This window comes from Suricata suricatta, chromosome 10, assembly GCF_006229205.1.
Source record: "Suricata suricatta isolate VVHF042 chromosome 10, meerkat_22Aug2017_6uvM2_HiC, whole genome shotgun sequence".
Lineage (NCBI taxonomy): Eukaryota > Metazoa > Chordata > Mammalia > Carnivora > Herpestidae > Suricata > Suricata suricatta.
The window spans coordinates 75053187-75076400 of record NC_043709.1 but is presented as its reverse complement, the minus strand read 5'-3'; the positions used below and the strand labels follow the sequence as shown (position 1 = coordinate 75076400).

The 23214-nt window shown below is 40.0% G+C and overlaps 1 protein-coding gene across 2 annotated transcripts in view; it reads left to right on the top strand.

Moving 5' to 3' along the window:
* Positions 1-20854: 20854 nt before the first annotated feature.
* FGD4 (FYVE, RhoGEF and PH domain containing 4) overlaps positions 20855-23214 on the top strand; it is a 159814-nt gene continuing 157454 nt past the window's right edge. The window contains exon 1 of one of the 2 annotated variants that reach the window (XM_029953245.1): positions 20855-21022. In XM_029953245.1, the coding sequence (XP_029809105.1) occupies positions 20957-21022 (66 nt within the window). In that variant the 5' untranslated portion in view covers positions 20855-20956. The remainder of the gene's footprint in view (positions 21023-23214) is intronic. The other variant, XM_029953251.1, reaches the window with a different exon arrangement.

The following is a 23214-nucleotide window of genomic DNA, read 5'->3' as shown; positions in this document are numbered from 1 at the left end:
TGCTACTTATATTACTTCTGTCCTTATTTTAATTCTGATAAAGTTTCTGGTGATAGAATTTGTTACTTAGAACGTATCTTCTTAAAGGCATGAATCATAAAATCTTAGCTATTAGAAACTGTGAAGTTCTGCTATCAGGGAGCTAAGACACTGTTCTACAGAGAGAGGTCCATAGAAGTTGACTTTCCCAAGATCTTACAGCAGGTCACTGGCTGTTCTTGCTCTTTGAGTTCCATTTCTGTGCCAATTAAGCTATTGTTTTGAGTGCATCTGTTTATGGAAAAAATTTGTGCCTTTTGGTTATCCATAATCCTGGATGTGGGCCCTATTCTATCCAAACCAGGCCCTGCTGGTCAAGAGGTGGCAATGACTAACCTTGTCAGTCAGAAATTGACCTTTGTTGGGTTATGACTTAAAATGCAGAATTATGAACTCTAGCTACCACATTGTAATACATACAGGATTAGATGGATTAAAGGGGGAAGTTTAGATGTGTACCTGGCATATAATCTAGCACCATGCCTGGAATTAAAATATTTTTTCCTCTGTGCTGTCCTTTCCCTAATGATTCTTTCATATCTATTTCTCGACTTGGAGATATATCAGTTATTTGGGCATTTTGATGGTCAGTTGGACCAAAGTGCTCAAGTAAGAGGAAGAACTTTCTTTTTCACATTCCAGCTTTTTATTTTTAAGTTTCTTTTTAAGTTTACTTGGGGGGGGATACAGGTGAGCAGGGGGAGGGGCAGAGAGAGAGAAACCTAAGCAGGCACCTCAGCCCAACACAGGGCTCAATCTCACAAATTGTGAGATCATGACCTGAGTTGAGATCAAGAGTCAGACACTTAACTGACTGAGCCACCCAAGGGCCCCAACAGTCCAGCCTTTTAAACTGTTTTTTATAATAGCAATGACCTTTTACAAGGTAGTATTATTGTCAGTTACTTATTTTCAAAAGGAGAGCAGTCAGTAACTGTGCTTTTGAACAGTGATTTTCAAACTTTTTAACCACAGCCCAGTACAACACTACATGTGCATGAGTGAGCCTGTGTGTATCTGGAATAAAACTTAGCCTTTCTGTGTGCTCACATACTCTATTTTCTGTTGGACTTGCGAATGGGAAGAAACCACAGTTTTTAAAAATCTTACACCTTAGAGAAAAAGATGATAAGAAAACATTCTTTTTTGGCAGATTGCAAATATCCAGGGCCAATTTTAAAATGAGAAAGTGTTAGAAGGTGAGGAGAGACAGCAAAGTATCTGTCAAACAGAGAGGGCACTTGGAGACCAGAAACAAAGCAGACCACCCCGTATGGTTTTACACAGCGTTGTGCTCAGGGCCACTCACCAACACAGGGGAGATAGGGTGAGGACAGTCCATGGCAGCTGCAGAGTTATTCTCAGCAAAATCCAGACCTTCCTCCACAGATTGTATGGAGCGAGGGGACATGTAGAAGGCACTGTAGTGAGACCAGAGGTTGACATGCACCTCAAAGGGCTTGCACACACCTAATCAACAGCTGCCCTTTAAATCTTGTGGCACCACCCATGCGTCAGGAAAAAGGAAGCCTATGTATGTCTAACAGAGTTGTGCAAAGCCAAAATAAGCCTAAATCCATTCTGGCCTTGGCAGGTATCCCTAAGGTATGTATGTTAATCTCCAAGGGACCTGGGACCCATAGCCCGAGAGAGGTCACTGAGCAAACGTGAACAGGATGGAGGGCCAAAAATGGAGTCAGTATTGTAAGCACGTCTACAGAAAATTATACCTCTTAAAATATGCGAGTTTGGGTCCTAGAGCTTCGTGCGCCAGATGGGGCACTGTCATTTCCTTTTCTTTTTTCTTTTTTTTAGAGGGAGAAACCATGAGTGGAGGAGAGGGGTGCAGGGAAAGAGAGAGCGGGGATCTTAAGCAGTCTCCATGCTCAGCACAGAGCCTGATGCAGGACTTGAGCCCATGACCCTGGGGTCAGACCTGACCCAAAATCAAGAATTAGGTACTCAACTAACTGAACCACCTAGGTGCCCCAGGCATTTTCATTTTCATCAGTTCTCCCTACACTTACTTGTGCCAGGGCTGTGATTCAAGGCAGTGAGAAATGAAAGAAAATGCAACATAGGTACTGTGAATCACAGCTGACAGTGTTGCTAAAACTTTTACTCACCCTGTATGTCTTCCGTGGGTAGGTTTTAAACTTACTTCTTGTGGTTCTTGGACCAGTGGCTTTTGTTAACGCCCATCACCTAGCAAATGCACTTAGACAGCTTTGGAAATTCAGGCGCTAATGAAGCCAACGGCCTCCTCACTGCTGATGGAACAGTGCGGCAGTGCCGACCAGTGCCGCCTTGCTCGTAACTCGGTGTGTGTGATCTCAGTCGCTCCTCATAACTCTGAGAGAAAAGATAAAATTGGCTGCTTCGTTCAGTGGGATCACCAGTACCAAAAAGCAAGCAAGCAAACAAAACCCAGGGATCTAAAAGGTTAGCTAGCCTGCTCCAAGCGTGTAGAGGAGGATACTACCTTACTCCTAAAAATCTTGATAACAACCCCTTTTACAATATGAAATAAAAACTGTCGGTGTCAGAAGTATTTTTATTTTAAATTAAATGCAATAAATATTAAGATGCCTTCATTTGAGGAACATTGATGCCATCCCCACAAATAATTTTCCTCCGTCTGTGCAGCAGACTTGGGGACCTGTGGTAAATGCCTGCGTCTTGACTGTTTTTTTCGTTTGTTTTTTGTTTTTCTGAAAAACTGGTGAAGCCGTGGGGGAGGTGGTATCATTGTTGGCAATACTGAGGTCTGAAAAGGTTGTGTGAGAATTTAAATGAGAACTTAGATCTTCTGACCACCTTTCCACTTCTTAGAGAAGCATTAATCCACATGCGTAGGGTAATTGAATGTTTTGGGTAAAGGCCCAAGGTCACAGTGGCAGAGGAAGAGGACCATGCAATGTATTTGCCATTTGAGTTTAGAATGTAGCCATATCAAGACTGTGTTTGGTCGGTATTCTATAAAGGGTTCTCATAACAGACAATATTAAGTGCTAAACTTACTGGCTATTTCACATAGCCAATAAGTAGCCAGCTCAATGGGTAGAAATGTTATCTGAGTTGTGATTTTTCCTTCCTGTCCCAAGTTTCTTTTAAAGTTTTGCTAAGTACTTATTGACATGCAGTCCAGGAAACCATGCTATGTGAATAAACACTGGATTCATCAATGGCTTTTAAGTGTATTTGGCCTCATCTGACTGAAATTTATGATTCTACAAATGATTAAAGAAAAAGGATAAGTGTAATAGGACATTTATACCATAACCATAGAAAAGCTGATTAAATCACATACAATAAGGAGAATGGATAAAGTTTACTAAGAGTTTCCTATGTGTGAGGCAATGTTCAAAGTGTTTTATTCATTTTAAATTATGACTTCTCCTTAAAACCCCATTGAAGGTCAATACTGCTCTAGTTTTTACAGATGAGGAAACCAAGCTACTAATGGTTTAGATTAATAAAATAATAGCTTCATCAACTTGAAGGTCATAGTTTGATAAGTGGTAGAGCAAGTATAATCTGACTTCAGATCTTATGCTTTTGATACTGTTACATAGCCTCCTTGTGTGACAGAAATTAAACTAAGTTAATAGAAAATAGGCCCTAATTGTAGTTTTATTGTTAATTTACAATCTGAACTTATGCAAATCACTTAATCTCTTTTTATCTCTGTGTCATCTGTGAAGTATGTATAGTATCTCCTGCTATAACTTCAGTTTGTGATAGAGATTAAAAGCTAGAGTGGTGCAGTGACCCTAGGGCAGGATACGTTGTGGAGATGAGAGATGATGAGGAAGAGGTAGAGACACTAGGAGGTGCTAGGAAATACATGTTTTAAAAGTTTATATGCAAGAAATATTTCACAATGTTGGTTTGGTGGAAGAAAAGTAAGTGCCAACATGGCAATCGTCAGGGTAGGTTGCAGGAACCATTTTTCTGGTAAGATGGGTGGGAGGGGCCGGAAGTAGAGAAGTAGCACTGTGAGTGATCAGCAGATGTATGGGGTGCCCTGTGGATGGTGCTCTCACGGGGGTCAGGCCACATTGGATAGCAGCAAGATGAGGGAAGGCTGATGTGGTGGGGGAAGTCAGGATGAAGATAACCACAAAAGTGGTATGTATGTATGTATGTGTCCCTTCAAATTAGCATTTGTGTATTCTTTGGATACAAAATTTTGAGGAATCTGCATACTGTTGTGCTGTACCACTTTGTATTCCCATCAACAGTGTAAAAGGGTTCCCCTTTCTACACATCGTCACCAACATTTGTCATTTGTTCTTCCCTGAGTTGTTAATTTTAACCATTCTGAGAGATGTGATGTGTGTGTGTGTGTGTATTTAATGTTTGTTTATTTTTGAGAAAGAGCACATGAGAATCAGGAGTGGGCAGAGAGAGGGGGTCAGAGGATCTGAAGCGGGCTCCACACGGAGAGCAGCAAGCCCGACACAGGGCTCAAACTCACAAATTGTGAGATCATGACCTGAACGGAAGTTGGATGCTTAACCAACTGAGCTACATAGGTGCCCCACAAGGGGTATATTTACAGTGGGTCTTTTGCCTAACCAGGTAAAGGGGGGGGGAGGGAAGAACTGGGTAGAGAAGTTCCATAACTCTTTAGGTTGATATTTGATAGCACTGAAGGATTTTGAGGCAGGCATGAAGAATTCAGTCATTTGTAATGGAGAACACTGTGTATGATGCTCCGAATCAGAGGTCACTGTGCTTTCTACCACTGTCCATTGTCTGTACTTCCTGTTTTCCTTTCATTTTCACAGTGGCCTCAGCAGGTCATTGCTGAGGCCGATTTATCTAATTGTGTGATTTTTATATCATGTTTGTGTTTTTATTTATTTATTTATGTTTTATTTATTTTTGAGAGAGAGATTGCGACAGACAGCGTGAGCAGGGGAGGGTCAGAGAGTGAGAGACACCCAGAATCCAAAGACAGGCTCCAGGCTCTGAAATACCAGCATAGAGCCTGACGTGGGGCTCGAACCCTCAAACCACAAGATCATGACCTGAGCTGAAGCCAGACACTCAACCGACTGAGCCACCCACGTACCCTGTTGGTGCTTCTAAGCTTGGAGCAGAGTACAAACTACTTTCAGGACTGTTTCTCTTCTTAAGAATCAAATAAGTAAAGGATAATAAGGTCTGCCTAGCTATATCCTATTCCAGGCATATTCGTGTGTCCCTAAACAGCAGGATTTGCTTAAGAGCACCATGGTGGAAAGAAAGGTTGGGTGTGCCCTGATCAGGAGAGGCTGGAGTCACTGAGTGACTCTTCCTGTGTAGATACCAAACTGCTGATAGCCAGGCTATGATGTCCCAGAGGGATTCCCTGTATATAGAGGGTTTTCTAGAGTACTAAAACCAGTAGGGTGTATGGGTGTGTATATGTGTGCGTGTATATTATGAGAAATTGACTCATGTGTTTAAGGAGACTGGCAGTCCAAATCTGCAGTGTGGGCCAACAGGCTTAAAACCAGGAGAGCCAGTAATGTAGATGAAGCCTGAAGGTAATCTGCTGGAGACTTCGGTCTTGGGAAGGCTGATTTTTGTTGTTGTCATTGTAGCTCTTGTTCTATGTGGGCTGTCACTGAACAAGGCCTTACACGTTATGTAAAGTAGTCTGTTTACTCAAAATTAACTGATTTACTTTTTTTAATTTAAATCCAGGTTAGTTAACATATAATGCAATAATGCCATCAGGAGCAGAATTTAGTGGTTCATCACTTATACATAACACTCAGTGCTCAACACAGCAAGTGCCTCCTTAATTCCCATCATCCACTTAGCCCATCCCCTCAACCAACACCCCTCCCGCCACCTCAGTTTGTTCTCTGTATTTAGGTTTCTTAGGGTTTGCCTCCCTCTCCGTTTTTATCTTAGTTTTTCTACCTTCCCCTATGTTCATCTATTTTATTTCTTAAATTCCACATATGAGTGAGATCATATGGTATTTGTCTTTCTCTTATTGAATTATTTCCCTTAGCCTGATACATTCTAGTTCCATTCATGTTGTTGCAGAATGCCAGATTTCATTCTTTCTGTTCACTGAGTAATATTCCATTGAATATACACATCACCTTTATTCATTCATTGTCGATGGACGTTTGGGCTCTTTCCATAATTTGGCTATTGTTGATAGTGCTGCTACAAACATTGGGGTGCATGTGCCCCTTCAAATCAGCATTTTTCTATCCTTTGGTTATGAAATACCTAATACTGCAATTTCTGGGTCTTGGGGTAGCCCTATTTTTATTTTTTTGAGGACACTTCATACTGTTGTGTGGCACCAGTTTGCATTCCCACCAACAGTGTAGAGGGTTCCCCTTTCTCCACATCCTCACCAACAGTTGTTCTTTCCTGAGTTGTTAATTTTAACCATTCTGAGATGTGAGGTGGTATCTCGCTGTGGTGTTGATTGGCAGAATTCACTGACTTAAGTGTTAATCTTCTCCCAAAATACCCTCCAAGTGGACACAGTTAACTGTCACACCCCTCTGTGGGATGTATTATAAGCAAGGCCTTCATAGGTCATTCCAGCCCGTCTCTTAAATGCCAGCATGTTTTTGTTCAACGTATTAGGTAGAAATCCTATGACCTGTTTGAATTAAATTAAGGGAGAAGAAGGTACTTTTACAATTGTGTAACAGTTTACAATGCAAGGACTTTAGGGAAGCGGTGAGTGGAGAGGGTGTGGGTAGAGCTTAGTATAAATGGGTGGACCGCCACCTGTCATGAGAAGTACAGTTTGGCAAGAGAACAATAAACCCTTGTTTCTGTGACTGGACACATTACTACGCAGTGTGGCGGGGAGGGGCCTCCCTGGAACCTTCTCTTAGATCTGCAGGAAAATACTATTTTTGTTCTGTAGGGAGAGACTTGGTGGGGCCTTTGAAACTCTGATTCTGCTCCCTAACCATTGAGTTCTTACCTACTGTTTCTGCTGTTAGCTCTCCGAGAGATCTCCTTTTGGTGCTGTGAACCTATGGGTTGAAGACTTGGATGGATAAATATAACTTGTTTCTATAGCAGCTGCCTCTTGAGCCATGTTACCTCATAAACTTGGGGGGAATCTAATTGGAAGGGGTGATTATGTTGGCAATATACTTACAGATAGAGCAACCCCAGTTTTGATTTTTTTCTTTTAGTGTTTATTTTTTGAGACAGAGTGATAGAGTGTGAGCAGGGGAGGTACAGAGAGAGGGAGACACAGAATCCAGAGCAGGCTCTAGGCTCTGAGCTGTCAGCACAGAGCCTGATGCGGGGCTCAAACTCACAAACCGTGAGATCATGACCTGAGCTGAAGTTGGCTGCTTAACTGACTGAGCCACCCAGGTGCCCTGAGCAACCCCAATTTTAATTCTTTGAGTCAGTAGAGAACAACATTTTGCACATTGTTGCTCAATAAATGTTTGGAAACCTTTATTCTATTTTTGTAATTCATTCTCTTTTCTGTCTCACCTCTGATGTTCCCTGTAGCTCACATTTGAGTGCCTATGATATGAAGAATGCTGCATTATTTTTTTAAGAGAACTGAAATACATAGAATTTAGATTTCCTTGAGTAATTTTTAAATGAGATGGATCTTAGTATCACTATGGAAATGAAGTTTTTATTAATAAGGTATCTAAATATTACATACTGTCAAATACCTTTTAGAGTATGTTTTTATAACTGAAATCTTTCATTTTACTTTACAGAGTAAGCTTTTCCTTAGTGTGACTTGCAGACTGGTGGTGGTTTTATTACCAGTGAACTCTTACAACAAAATGTTCATTAATTAAAAATAGCTGCCCCATACAGGAAACAGCTCAGATAGCAGCTTCTGACACTGTTCTAAAAACAGACGTGAGCTGCTCTGAGTGCTGAGGAAGAATGAACGCTGAAAACCATGTGAACAAATTCAGGTAAAAGCATGCTATTTTTAAAGAAGGATCTGTGTGTCTTTACATTTATGTTTTTCTGATTATAAGAGTCATGTGCTTATTATTAAAAAACCCAATATTATAGCAATATATTCTGTAGAAAGTGAAATTCCCACACAAATTGTGGGGTCTATTTAGTCTGGTGGTTTCTACCATATTTTTTATGCATATACAAAGAATATATAATTACAAAAATTTTTTAATGTTTATTTATTATTGAAAGAGACAGAGAGCAAGAGGGGGAAGAGCAGAAAGAGAGGGAGGCACAGAATCCGAAGTAGGCTCCAGGCTCTGAGCTGTCAGCACAGAGCCTGATGTGGGGCTCAAACTCTCAGACTGGGAGATCATGACTTGAGCCTAAGCCTGACGCTTAACCAACTGAGCCACCCAGGTGCCCCTGTTATTTCTTTTAAGTTAGCCCAGTGTCTCACCATATAGCTGTACTACAATTTGTTTAAACCAGTTGTCTATTAATAGGCTAATGAGTTGATACTCTATTTAAATTTTTTTCCTTGAAAGTCATTGTTTTTAGGGCAGATGTAATTGAACGATAGTGTCATATATTGGTAGTGTATTATGTGCTTGGAACTTTTTTAGGCATTATTATGTGCAATTAGGATAATTTTATGCTATGAGGAATTTATTATTGGCTGTCTCGAGATGCAGAAAGCCTCTAGGATCTTTGCAAGCCATCATGGCCATCTATAAGGTCAGCTGAAAGTCAAGGGTGACTGAAAGAGACATGTGAGAGCCCTTTAGATCCAGAGGAGCAGGGGTGTCTGGGTAGGCCAGTTGGTTAAGTGTCAGAGTCTTGATTTTGGTTCTGGTCATGATCTCATGGTCACGAGCTGGAGTCCTGCATCGGGCTCTGTGCTGACAGTGCAGGGTCTGCATAAACAGGTCTCTGTTCCCTATCTCTCAGTCTCTCTACCTCTCCCCCAGTCATGCACACACTTTCTGTTTCTCTCTCAAACATTAAAAATAAAGAAAGAGGAGCTAAGCAAAAGGACAGCGGCTGCATCAGCATAAGAGAAAACAGTTGAGAAGGCTTTCCTGGTGTCACTAATGTTAAGAATCCTGGCTGGTTGCCATAACAACCGTCTTCCAAACACCTGCCATCCTAACCCTGTGGCTGGGCCTTGAGGAACTCTGGCTGTTACCACAGATGGCATGGCACTGGTCTATCTCTCGCCTATCTGCCGAATGCCTGTTGTGAACTTATCTGATACTCAGGGCCTTTCCTCACACTTGTCTGTCCTCCTCGTGCACCTTGCTGAGTACCAGGAAATGTCTGCTGACACCGAGGTTCCCATCTGTGGCCGGTCCTCTTCTAATGGCTTATGCAGCTGCGTGTTGTTTTTTTACTGAAAATGGAAACTTGTAAGTTTTTGTCACTGTTAGTGACTTAGACTCTAGGATAAGCTCTAAGAAAATTCTCCTGAGACTTAGAAGGTATATTTCATACACTTCAATGATTGCTGAATTGATCATGGGTATAACAGATTAAGCTTCTTAGATGGGAAGATAGTTTACTGCACATTATATTTCTTTCTAATTTAATCTGTCATGACTAGGGAGGAGTGAAGCTTAAAATGCCACTAAAAGGGACTTGGTGGGGTTATTTATGGCCGTGGCATAAACCGCTCCAAAACCAGATGTCTAACACTGAAGTTTCTCTCATGGCTCTCTGAGTTGTCCAGGAGGTTGTGTTCTTTGCGGTCTGGATGCTGAGATGGCTGTGGTCCTCCAGGGCTTCGTTGGGGGGCTCAGCTGGGACCCAGGGACTGCTTAGGTCACCTTGTGGTATCTGGGTTCCAAATGGAAGAAGAGGGTGCTGCCCGAGCAGTTAAGGGCTGGGCCTAGAACTGGCACTGCATCATTTGTGCCATTGTCTAATGGCTCAAGCAGTAATTGGCCCAGCCCAGAGTCCACGTGGGAAAGGACTACACAAGGGCGCGGATGCCCACAAGTGTGGCTGGTTGCAGGCGATCACCAGAACAGCAGTTTACCACAGTGCATGCTCTGGCCCCTCACACACATGCACGCTGCACTCGCCCACACATGAGACCCCCACAAGTCTCGCTCTGTTAGCTTGAGTCCAGGAGCTCGTACGCATCAGGTCCATGTCCAGACGAGGCTCTCTGAGTTTAGCTAATCTCAACCACATACCTGTGAACTAAAGGCACAAGTTATTTGGTCTTCTCCCCTGACCCAACATACAATGGCAAGGCAGGAACAGGAAAATTGCCACAGACACTCCCCTTCAAAAAGGCATTAGAGGCTGTGGAGAAGTCACAAGGATACACTGCTGGTAGGAATATGAAATGATGCAGTTGCTTTGGAAACAGTCTGGCAGTTCCACAAAAGGTTAAACATACCATTTGACCTTTCCTAAATGTATATTCAAGAGAAAACATATGCCCACTCAAAACTTATACAGGAATATAACATGGCAGTGTTATAATAGCCAAAAGGTGGGAACAACTCAAGTATCTATCAACTGATGAACAGAAATATGAAATGTAGTATATCCATACAATGAAGTGAAGTACTGGTACACACTACAACATGGATGGACCTTGAAAACAAGCTAGGTACAAGAAGCCAGTCATGGAGACCACATAGTGTATGATTTCATCTCTCTGAAATGTCCAGAATAGGCAAATCCATAAAGACAAAGTGGGTTAGCAGCTTCTTTGAACTGGTAAGATGGGTATATGGGGGGCATATGAGGGGGGTTGATAAGAGTACAGGTTTTTTTTGAGATACTGGAATTTTAAAAATTCCACAGGTTGTATTTGTGAATTTCTAAAAATCTCAGTCACAAACTTTGGGTAAATCCTACTTATGTGAATTATATCTCAATAAAGCTGTTAATTTTTTGAAAAAACAGAAGGAGGAAATGGGAGACACCGAGCTGTTCCTGGTCCACAACAGTTCTAAAATCCAGCTCGGCAAATGTCAGTGGTTCTGGGACTAATTTCTCAGTGGGGTGGTTCTTCATGGCTCTGATCTCTTGGTTATGTCCTCTGAATCTTACTTTTCCATAAGAAATGACTTCTTTCTGTAGCCTCTTCCTGTCTGAATAAGGGCCCTAGTGTTTTTCATTTTGAACAGTCCACACCAGTGGTCTTTCCATTGATATGTGTTTTTCAGAGTTTTTATGGGTATTCCTACAGATCTCTTTGGGTTCACAACATTATAGACAATTCCCACAAATCTCTTTGAGACAAGGCTCTACCTTGAACTGCCTTTAAGTCAGGGATTATGTGAAAACACCTTTAAGATCCTTGTGAGTTCTACTGTCTAAGTAGAGATGGTTCTTAGGTCACAATGAAAATTCTTCAAAGGTTTTTGGTCTAGCTCTGTGATTGGCAAAGTGGGGTCTCTGTAGCAGCAGCATTAACATCCCCTGGGAATTACAGAGGTCAGACCCCATTCCAGGCCTGTCAAATCAAACTATGACAATTGGGTGCAGCAGTCTGGGTTTTAACACTCATCCCCCAACCCCAGCTGAGCCTGGTGCACAGAGAGCTTTAGAACCACTGGTCTAACACAGTCTATGAGGAACCAAGCACCTAACATCTTTGATGGCTCAAAAAAGCTTAAGGCCACATCTTACTGGAAGCACAGGATTTGATCTTGACCTTGAGCCATGTCTCACTTTGAGCTTACTTTGTGCTAAGATGCTGAAATGAGGAATGGTTTTATTTTTGAACCCATTAAGTTTGGCCTCTCTATATTTCCTCTAAATTCTACGTGAGAAGGAACCAAACGGTTCCTTTTTAGTTCATCTCACTACTCCCGTACTTTATCATAGACAGCTAACATGAACCACTTAGTACTTTGAGCATCTTGCTGAAGTTCTCCGTAGTCCAATGCATGAGTCCTTTCTGTTTCTGTGCTACCGCATGCTTTGCGCTTACTAGTGACTGTGCCAGTATAGGATGTAGACCCTTTCTTCAGCCACCAGCAACAGTTCTTCATTTTTTTCCAGATCTTTAGTAACTGTCTCCTAGAGACTTCTTGCTTCTGCCCGCCACTCAGACCCTAAGCCAGTATGTATTTTAGGTTTTTGTTCCAGTCCCACTTCTGGTACCAAATTCTGTTTTGGCTATCTATTGCTGCCTAACAAATCACCCTGAAATTTCGTGGCTTAAGGCAACAACTATTTTCTTGCTCACAGCTTTGCGATCTGTCTGGATTTGGTCAGGATGGCTCATTTCTGGTCTGTGTGCTGTCTGCTGGGACAGTGTGAGTGTGGCTGGAGGATTTCTTTCCCAGGTTGCTCACTTACAGGGCTGACAACGTGGTGTTGGCTGTTGACTGTCAGCTGTGATCTTAGCTGGAGCTGTCATCTGGGACTTTGTTCTCTTCCATGGAGGCCTTTCTCATGCATGTGGCCATTGGGACTTCCTCACTATGTGGGAGCTGGACTCCAAGAAGGAAGCGGAAGTTGTTGGGCCTCTTAAACATTTAGCTCAGAACTGGTGCAATGTCATTTCTGCTCTTTTCTGTTGGTACAGAGTCATTCAAAGAGGTGGTAAATAGATTCCTATCTCTTGGTATGAAAATAGTGGCAAAGAGGCAAAGAATTTGTGGCTGTCATTAGCCTACTCCAATCTGTTAGGTATATATATATATATGTGTGTGTGTGTGTGTGTGTGTGTGTGTGTGTGTGTGTGTGTGTATGTGTGTGTGTGTATACACATGTATATTTACGTATATACATGTATATACATACACACATACACCCATATATATATATATATATATATACACACACACACACACGCATATATATAAAAAACACATACACATAGACATATATTTTGTACTACTGAAAAGGCACTCTTGGTTTAAGTTATAAGTTGGTGAAAAATAATTGTTGGAGAAAGTTTCATGCTTTGGAAGGAGGGTAAAAGAAACATTCACATATAAAGAGCCTCTCAATATCTGTTTGTGGAAATTTTATTTTTTCTTATTATTTTAAGTATTTACTTGTGTGTGTATTTTAATCAAAGCAGTGGGAAAACCCTATCAGATTTTTTTTTTAAATTTTTTTTCATATTTAAATTTTAGTTAACAGGAGTAGAAGTCGGTGTGTTTGTGGAAATTATATTTTTTTAATGTTCATTTATTTCAAGATAGCATGTAAGTTGGGTAGGGGCAGAGTGGTGGGGGGAGAGAATCCCAAGCAGGCTCTGCTTCTGTCAGCATAGCACCTAACACAGGGTCTGAACCCACAAACTGTGAGATCACGACCTGAGCCAAAATCAAGAGTCAGATGCTCAATTGACCACACCACCCAGGCACCCCTGTGGAAATTTTAAATATTTTATTTCACTGGTGGACAAAAGTATTTTTTTTTCATAGAATTAAGCTCCTTATTAACAGGATATAGTCTTTAGCACTTTAGTTATGTCAAGATTTGTGTGTGACAGTGATGTCTGAATGCATTTATATATTTTAATTGGTCTGAAAGTTGAACCGGTTATTTTTGGTAAAAGTTGTCCTATGTATTACCAAAGGTAGAGAAATAACCTCTTTCTATAGACTTTCCTCCCCACAGTTGGGACTAAATGCTGTTCAGGAGTTGTGAAAAATGAAAGGCGGACTCTGAGTGCATTGTAGAAATGATTGTGGTAAAGGCAGCAGTGAATAATGGGATGAAAGAATTCTAAGATTTTCTACCATTTGGAGCTTTTGCAGCTGTTTCCAGATTGGTAAGAGAGGACCAGACTGAAGGCAGGAGCTCCCTCTGGTTCTGCTTATTACACAGATTATGTATGAAGTTTGCTCATATTATAGGCTTGTAAGTGGCTTCCTGAACATGTAAAGCACTTATGTTAGTACAATTTTCCCTATCCACATTGGAGCTCTATCAAAAAGAAAAAAAATCAGACTTAGTGCTTTATTACAGTAGTGATTCAAGAGAGTTTAAATACATCTTAGAGTTTTAAAATTAATAGACTCTGCCATTAAATCTTTGACCTTTAGTTCCTATTTTTAGTATTGAATATTTGAATGCTTTTGGTTTGGGTTATAATCTCTCTTTTTTAATGTTTATTTATTTATTTGGAGAGAGAGAAAAGATGAATGAGTGATCAGGGAAGGGCAGGGAGGGAGGGTGAGAGAGAATCCCAAGCAGGCTCCATGCTCAGCATCGAACCCTACACCAGGCTCCATCTCGTGAGAGATCATGACCTGAGCTGAAATCAAGAGTTGGACACTTAACCCGCTGAGCCACCCAGGTACCTCTGGCTTTGGTTATACGGTATCTTGGTAATACTGATAAGATATTGTTAAACCTAAAATAACTTGAGTATTTTTCTTCAGTTTGATAATTTATAACAATGGGCAGTACTAGTTTCCCTTACTTACTTACAGTTTTTCACTCTCCTACATGTAAGTAGTTGTCAAATTGACTAGAATGTACTTCCTCCTTTTTTGTTCTCTCCGTGGTTCTTCCCTTTACGTTTTTCTTCCTTACTCTCCTCATACCCAACCAAGTCTGGTGGAGTGACCTATTCGGGAGGGAAATTATGGGTAGTATGGATAAGATGGCATGATGCATGTGTTTAGAAGAATCCTTCTAGCTGCCGCTGGGCCTGACCCTCATGAGCAGCAGTCGAGAAGATGACACGTGCATGTAATGCACAGGTTTGACACACAGAAGAAAAATAATTAACAAAAGAGAAAAAGTGCTACATTTAACTGGAGGGTATGTACTCTGTCCTTTAACCTTTCAATCTGTCCTTTCATGATTTTACTTGCAAAATTCCCAGTGGTGCCTTTTTATTTCTTTGTAAATTATGTGAAGCCAGCCTTTCAGGAAAATCTACTTATTTGCCCTAAAAGAATATATTCGTATTTGTGTGATTCCTGATTTTTAATTTAGTCAGTCCAGATCTCTTTGACTTCCAAAATCTGGACTGTCACTTTTTCTTTTGATAGTTTTTATAAGCTATTTCTGAGTCATTGTTTGGGTTGCTTTTAAAAGACAGACCCATGAAAATTAAAGAGTACTGATGAAAGAAATAAAAATCTGAATAAATGGGAAAATATACTATGTTCATGGATTGGAAGACTCTTAATAAAGATGACAGTTCTCCCAAACTGATGTATGTAGGTTTAAATCAATTCCTGTTAGAATTCTAGCAAGATTTTTTATAGGTATAGATAAAATTATTCTAAAAATTTACATGGAAAGGCAAAGTAACCAAAATAGCTTTTAAAAAACAGTTTTGAAAATGAAGCGTACCATGGAGATAATCACTCTAATTTTAAGGCATTATGTAGCTCCAGTGTTTAAGACCGGTATTGCCAGAGGGAGAAACACATTGGTCAGTGCGACAGAATTGAGAACCCAGAATTAGCGCCATACAAGAAGGGTTTTTTGCAAACTGCTTTTGATAAAAGTGCAAAAGTAATACAGTATGTCTTTTAAATAAATGGTATTAGAGCAATTGGATATCTATGGACAAAAAAATTTAAGTTCAACCTAAATCTTAGATTATAACAAATTAACTCAAAATAGGTCATTAATTTAAATGTGAAACATGAAACTGTAAAACTTAAAAAAAAAAACCACCCTTTTTTTAGATGCTTATTTTTTAGAGAAAGAGAGAGTGAGAGAGAGTGCACATGAGTGGGGAAGGGCAGGAAGAGAGGAAGACACAGAATCCAAAGCAGGCTCCAGACTCTGAGCTGTCAGCATAGAGACTGATGCAGAGCTCGAACCTATGAACCATGAGATCATGACCTGAGCCATAGTCACTCAACTGACTGAGCCACCCAAAGGCCCCGTCACTGTAAAACTTTTTAAAGAAAATCTAGGAGAAAATCTTCTAGACCAAGGACTTACCAAAAAGTTCTTAGCCCTGAAACCAAAAGCAAAGTTTAAGCTGTGTGACTATTAAAATAGCAAAAAGATAAATTATAGGTTGTAAAAAATATTTGAGAACCCTATGTTTGACACAGAACTAGAATATATAAAGAACTCTCAAAACTGAACAGTGAGGGGCGCCTGGGTGGCTCAGTCGGTTAAGCCTCCGACTTCAGCTCAGGTCAGATCTCACGTTTGTGGGTTCGAGCCCCGCGTCGGGCTCTGTGTTGACCGCTAGCTCAGAGCCTGGAGCCTGCTTCCAGTTCTGTGTCTCCTTCTCTCTCAGCCCCTCCCCTTCTCGTGCTCTGTCTCTCTCTGTATCAAAAATGAATAAAGAACATTAAAAAAAAATTAAAAAAAAAACTGAACAGTGAGACAAAAACCCTATCTTATTAGAAAATTGGCAAATGACATAAAGATATTCAGATGACAAATGACACATGTCAATACGCTTCATATGATCAGCAGTCGTACTTTTGAGCATTTATCCCAGAGAAATGAAAAGTTAGATCCATGCTAAGACCTGTACAAGAATGTTTATAGCAGTTTTATTTGCAGTTGCTAAAAACTGCAAGCAATTTAATGGTCAGTAACATGTGAATGGCTGAACTGACTTTAGTTCAACTGCACTATGGAATTCTACACAGCAGTACAAAGGAACAGACTACTGATAGTGCAAAAATGTGCAAGGGTCCCATGCTGAGTGAAAAAAATCTCAGTCACATACAGTGTGATTCTATTACACAGTGTTCTGTAGATGGCCCGGGAGGACTAGGAAACAGAAATAGTGGCTGCCAGGTGTTCGGGACAGTGAAGAGAAAGGTGTTGGTGATGACTAGGAGTGGGTAAATGAGGGAGCTCTTAGTGCTGGTGCTGTCCTTCAGTGTTGTGATTGTGGTTGTGCTGATGCAGACAGATCTCTACCAGTGATAAAGTGGCGTAGAACGAAACACATGCATTGTGCCAATGTCAGTTTCCTGGTTTTGATGTTGTACTAAAGTTATATGATATGATGTAATCATTAGGGGAAACTGGACCTCTCTGTACTATTTTTGCAATTTCCTGTGAGTCTATAATTAATTCAAAATAAAAAGTTAAAAAAAAAAAAAGACACCCAGACCATAGGTCTGTGCTATCCATCAACCACTGGTTGCTTTTAAGATTAAAATTTAAATGCACTAAAATAAAATTAACCTTAATTCTCTGGTGACACAAGCCTTGTTTCAAGTATTCATGTGGCTACCTTATCGTGTAGCACAAATACAGAACATCTGCATCACCACAGATTCAGTTGGTAGTGCGAGTTTATTTTATTTTGTTTTATTTTATTTTATTTTATTATTGAGACAGAAACAGAGCATGAGTGGGGGAGAGTCAGAGAGAGAGGGAGACACAGAATCCGAAGCAGGCTCCAGGCTCTAAGCTGTCAGCACAGAGCCTGATGTGGGGCTCGAACCCACAAACTGTGAGATCATGACCTGAGCCGAAGTTGGACACTTAACTGACTGAGCCACCCAGACACCTTGGTGCTGCAAGTTTAGACCAGCTCCTCAGTGCTGCCGATTCCCGTATGTGTTGGTAGCTACACGTTTCTTAGTGAATTGTCTTAAAAGTTATGAATCAAAAGATAATAGCCTGTACCAATAAAATTTAAATAGAAGAAATGGATTTAACATGATGCTTTTTGAAAGCATCATACTTTATGAAGCCATACCCCATATTTTAATAAGAAAAGGAAATGAAACTGCTTCATGTTTGAAATAGGAGTAAAGTTTTCCTTATTTGCTAAAGCAGTTGGAGTTTCTTCCCATAATCACAGTATGGAATATATATGAAATGGGCATAATATAGGGGAGGGACAAGTAGGAGTTAGAGATTAGCCCCCCCAAAAAAAGTATCTGAAATATCTCATGCTTCTTGTTTTTTGTTTCTTAGTGACCAGCACACCAATGGTAGCTTTACTATTGCAGAGGAAGTGTGGGTTAGCAACCAGACCTTATGCCAGAATATATTTCTGGCTCAAAGTGACCTTGAGAAAGTGACAACTGTGTTCTTTGCATTTTCATGACCAATAATCAAACTAAGATAAAACCGACTATTGCTTGGGTGGACTACGGGGTGAATTATTCAAAATGATCTTACTTTTGTAGGATCATTGGTCAAATAATGGCTTCCAAGTAGATTAAATATACAGTTTTGAGGAATTTGGTTATGAAAAGGTCACATGAAGTAGGAAGTAGAAGTTTACCAGGTGTGAACAGTTTTGGGTTTTGAGTTTGGGGTTAAATACAAGAAAACTCAGGGTAAAAACTTTTCCTAGCTTGTCCCAGCTTAATAATTTCAAGAAAGCTCAGGAGACTAAGCAGATATTTTGGATTTTGGAGACCAGGTTTTGAAGTTCAACAGCTCAGGGTCTGAATCACATCTCTGCTGCTTAGTCTCTGGGACAGCTGCTTACTGTTATTTTTCACTTCCATGGTCTGCAAAATGGGGCTCATGGCACCTTTGTTAGGGTCATTATGAGAAGGACACATAAGTATACAGCTGTAGTTACTGATGATAATTTTAATTTTATTGAGACATGGAATAGAATGACGGCGTTAGGAGCAGATAAATAGCTTTGTTTGCTTTTCTAAAGATTTATTTTTAGCCCCATGATGTTTCTGGGGGTAGGTACTAATTTTAGCTTTTTAACATGTTGGTTGATAATCATGGTTTCTAAAGCCATTTTCAAATTTAATTAATATCTAGAGTATGACTAAATTGATCAAAATCGTTTGATTTAAATATATATTATTTAATGTTTTATTTATTTTTGAGAGAGAGAGAGACAGTGTGAGCAGGGGAGGGTCAGAGAGAGAGGGAGACACAATCTGAAGACAGGCTCCAGGCTCTGAGCTAGCTGTCAGCACAGAGCTCCACACGGGGCTCAAACCCATGAACTGTGAGATCATGACCTGAGCTGAAGCCGGATGTTCAACCAACTGAGTCACTCAGGCGCTCCCAAAATCGTTTGATTTAAAGCCAAGACAGATAAATATGTTTTTATAAAATATAAGCAGCCAAACTGGGGAAAAAAAATCCCACACATTTATTAGGAAATGTTATTTCACTGCAATTTTTTGCAACCCATTTCTACACCTTTAGCCATATAATATCAGAAATGAACAGTAATGAAATTAATTATAAAAACATAAAAAATCCACAATGTACAGGTCAAATTATCAGAAAATATTTTATATGAATTTTATTTTTTCTTTGCTTACTACTCTGCTAAAAACATGGAAAAAAAAGGTCAAGACCCAGAGCCACCATACTCTGTAGGGCCCTTCTGGCCCTGCTACCAGAGCGGAGGAGGACAGTTGCAATTTTAGGCAATAGTTCACTGGCATGTGGTCAGTTTGAAGGGAACCAAAAATGCTGACATCCTCATTTGACTTCATCACCCACGACTGAGTACATACACCAACACTTCCTGTGCAAACCTACCCTGACTCTGCAGAGGACACCCCAACCCTCAGCTGATGTGGGTGGGGATGATAGCTTGGATTGGTGACATTTGCAAAGCAGAGTTCTCAGTCGGATGCCACCACTACTGTATGAACAGGCCATGTCTCTTCACTGTATCTCTCACTTCACAGAGATCAGCTCTCCAAGCTGATAATAACGTTCACTGACAGCAAGAGTTTGTTCAGGTATGTTACTTGCCCTGAAAATCACTACTCCTTGAAAGTATTATACTGAAAAACAGCATGTTTGAGAAAGAACTAATCTAGAAATATACTGGAAAAGGTCTGTTGGAAGATCTGGAATGTATATAGCTTGTCTCCCTAATGTCAGTACGGCTACATCTACTTTAGCACCTTGGCCTCAGTTTTCTCATCCATATGAGAGGATTTCTAAATTTCTAAGACTTTGTGATTTTAGTGTGTTTCTCCAAGTAGTTTCCTATGCTTGTACTTGTTGATTCATAAGCTACATTAAATGCTTTTTTCTATGCATCAAAATTTCCTCAATTATTTTCAAGTTCTTTAAGGTAATCTACTATTTTCAATTTGTCATTCTTTCAGAGAGTGTAGTTTGAAGAAGTGATATTGCAAAAGTGACCTTAGTTTTGGTGTTAGACTTTGATACTAACAACAATGCCTAAATAGTACATGAAACAGAAATTAACATTGGTATTATTATGTAAATGCTGAATCCATGTTGTTATAAACCATTAGGTGTTTTGAGATGTCTGTGTGAATTACGAACTAAAACATGGACTTCAATCAGTAATTTTCCCTTATAAACATGGCAAAGATGAGACATTTGCTCATCAGTGACTTTCCTCCTTTATTTATTTGTTACAGTTTATTTTGAGAGAGAGACCGTGCACGTGAGCGAGTAGGGTGAGGGACAGAGAGAGAGAGAGAGGAAGAGAGAGAATTCCAAGCAGGCTCCATGCTGTTAACACAAAGCCCAACGTGGGGTTGAACACACAAACTGTAATCATGACCTGAGCTGAAATGGAAAGTTGGATGGTCAACCAGCTGAGCCACCAAGGTGTCTCCCTTATCTCCTTTAAAATTCTGATGTTTTTATGAAGTTATTTGGGGTTGTTAGGTGACATAGGAAGGAAATAGAAGGCTTTTTTGCTCTGGAGAGATAGCTTCAACACTATTTCTCTGTGTTTCACTGTTCAACATTTTTTATGACTTCTAATAAATATGAAAATTCCTAAGACCCTTTAAAAACCTATTTTTGAAGGATAGTCTGTTGTAAATCTAATGACTGTAACTACAATAAAATCACATGTTCTTGGGCCCATCTTTCCCATTCCACCACAGAATTGAAGAGCTCTCCCACTGCATTTTGAAATATCTTCATGGAATTTTGAAATGCTGTACTTGCGTAGATCTTTGAAGCTGCATCAGTGCTAGGAGAGTTATGAAACCTAGTTTTGCACTTCCCATTAGTTAGTTCTTCATGTCAAATGGAGGATGTGTGCGTGTCTGGTGTCTAAATAGAGACCTGTGGAGGTTTTACCCATAAATCGTAGATCCAAATAATTCCTCCACACAAGCAGGACATAAGTATGATTAATCAGAAGAATAAAAGGCACTGCTGGATGTTGTTGGAAAGAGATCCTTTATGGGGGGCTGTGAGTATTTTTGCAATTTCTATTTCCAAGGTATCTCAGGTTAAAAACATTTGAAGTTTTGAATACACAAAGTATGTGAGTGGATGAAGTAACTGGTATTAGTCTTTTTGATTACTAGTAAATGATAAGTCATTTCTGTCACTACTGAAATTATCACTGCTCTTGTTTAGAATGGTTTCATGGTATGGTTTTAGCACATAGAAGTACTTGATGGTCTGTATATGATTTTTTGAGGTAATAGCCTTTCTCTGTAGGATTCACAGCATAGCATAGAGTGGTGAATGTGAGCTGTGCTTTGAGTTGAAAGTATTGACCTTTCTGATCTGAGACTTTTTATTATAAGCTCTATCCTTCTATTTCTAATTTCCATTTCTTCCCTTTTCTGTTTCTAATACATAAAAGCTATATGTTAGTCAATTTCTTAGAACTTATTTGGGTACTTAATATTTTCTTAGTCATCAGTTATTTGGGAATAAAATTCCCTCTACTATTAAAACATTAGTAAGGTACATTGGCAATGTGCAAGTTTAAGGATTTCTTGAAATTACATACTAGAATCTGCAGTCCAGTTGACTAGAGCCTTCTGTCTTTGGAGCCTTAATGTTCTCCTGGTCTTTTGCATTAGCGGAAAAGCTACTTTAGGTGAATTTGTTCAGAAATACAATTTTAAACAGACCTTTCTTGATTAAGAAAGAAAATAAACATCTAGGTGTAACTACTACCAACATTTTGATATGTGTTTCTTCTTTGTATCTGTTTTACAAAGTTGGGGTCCTATTTTTATTTTTTGTAATTTTTTAATCTTTATTTTTGAGGGGGGGGCATGGAGAGAGAGGGAGACACAGAATCTGAAGCAGACGCCAGCCTCTGAGCTGTCAGCACAGAGCCTAACGTGGGGCTCAAACTCAAAAATCATGAGATCATGACCTGAGCTGAAGTCAGCCACTTAACTGACTTTGCCACCCAGGTGCCCCAATTGGGGTCCTATTGTATGTGGATCCCCTCCCATGTAATATGAAATTATTTCATATTACTACAAATTCTTAGTAAAAATTCAATAGCCTTATGAGTTTATTAAAAACCGTTGCTTTAGTTAACGTGTCCTCTATTGTTAAATATTTAAAGTTTTTCAAGATTTTGGATTATAAATAAGTGAGGACACCATTATATTTAATTAAAGACTATCTTGTAAAGTGCCTGGGGAGAGGGAAATCTCACTGTACTTATATTCTTGATATATCATATAGCCTGACCTTAGAATTTTAAGGACAAGCATTGAATTAGGATTTTAAACAAGCATGTTGGGTGCAATGCTGGCTTAAACTTATGGATTGATCTCACAGTTTTAAAAACTCTTACTTCTGTGTGTCAGACAGCCTGTGTGCTTGCTGTTTTTCAAAGGTAGGGGACATTGCTTTATTTGGAGAAATAAACTGGAGTAAGGTTTGTAGAACTTTGCAAATAAATTGTTCATTAAAGAAAACTGGAAGAGGATTTCCCTAAGGTTGGTTCTTCTGTGTACAACCTCATGTAAATGGAAAACTGGATCCATGCAACAAAATAAATCAAGCCTAGGCTATGAAGGTACCGTGCCCAGAAAAACACAGGTTCGCAAGGCTTTGGCCAAGGTTTTCTTTGTTTCACTAGATTAGAAATGGTCTGGGATTCTTCCTGTAATTCAGCCACAGAAGAAAGAAAAAGCTGCCAGATCTTCATTCCCTTATACAGAGCCCCTGTGTCACTTGCACCAAGATGGAGAGTATTGACCTTTCTTGTGGAATGAATATAACTGAGTGTAGAGTACTTTGGAATACTCATAATTTCTTAACTGTATCTTACTTTTAAAACCTGACAGGCGTAATAATTAATTTTAATAGAATGCAACTAGCTAAGGTAATATGAGTATACAGTCAAAATATGAAATTTTGGAGACTTACTCTTCAAGGAATTATTTTGGATCAGAAAATTTTATTTCAAGAGGCACCTGGGTGGCTCAGTCGGTTAAGCATTTAACTCTGGATTTCGGCTCAGGTTATGTTCATGTGGGATCGAACTCCGTGCCAGGCTCTGTGCTGAGCATGGAGCCTGCTTGAGTCAGTCTCTCCCTCTCCCTCTCCCTCTCCCTCCCCCTCCCCCTCCCTCCCCCTCCCTCCCCCACTCCCCCACTCCCTCTCCCCCTCCCTCCCCCACTC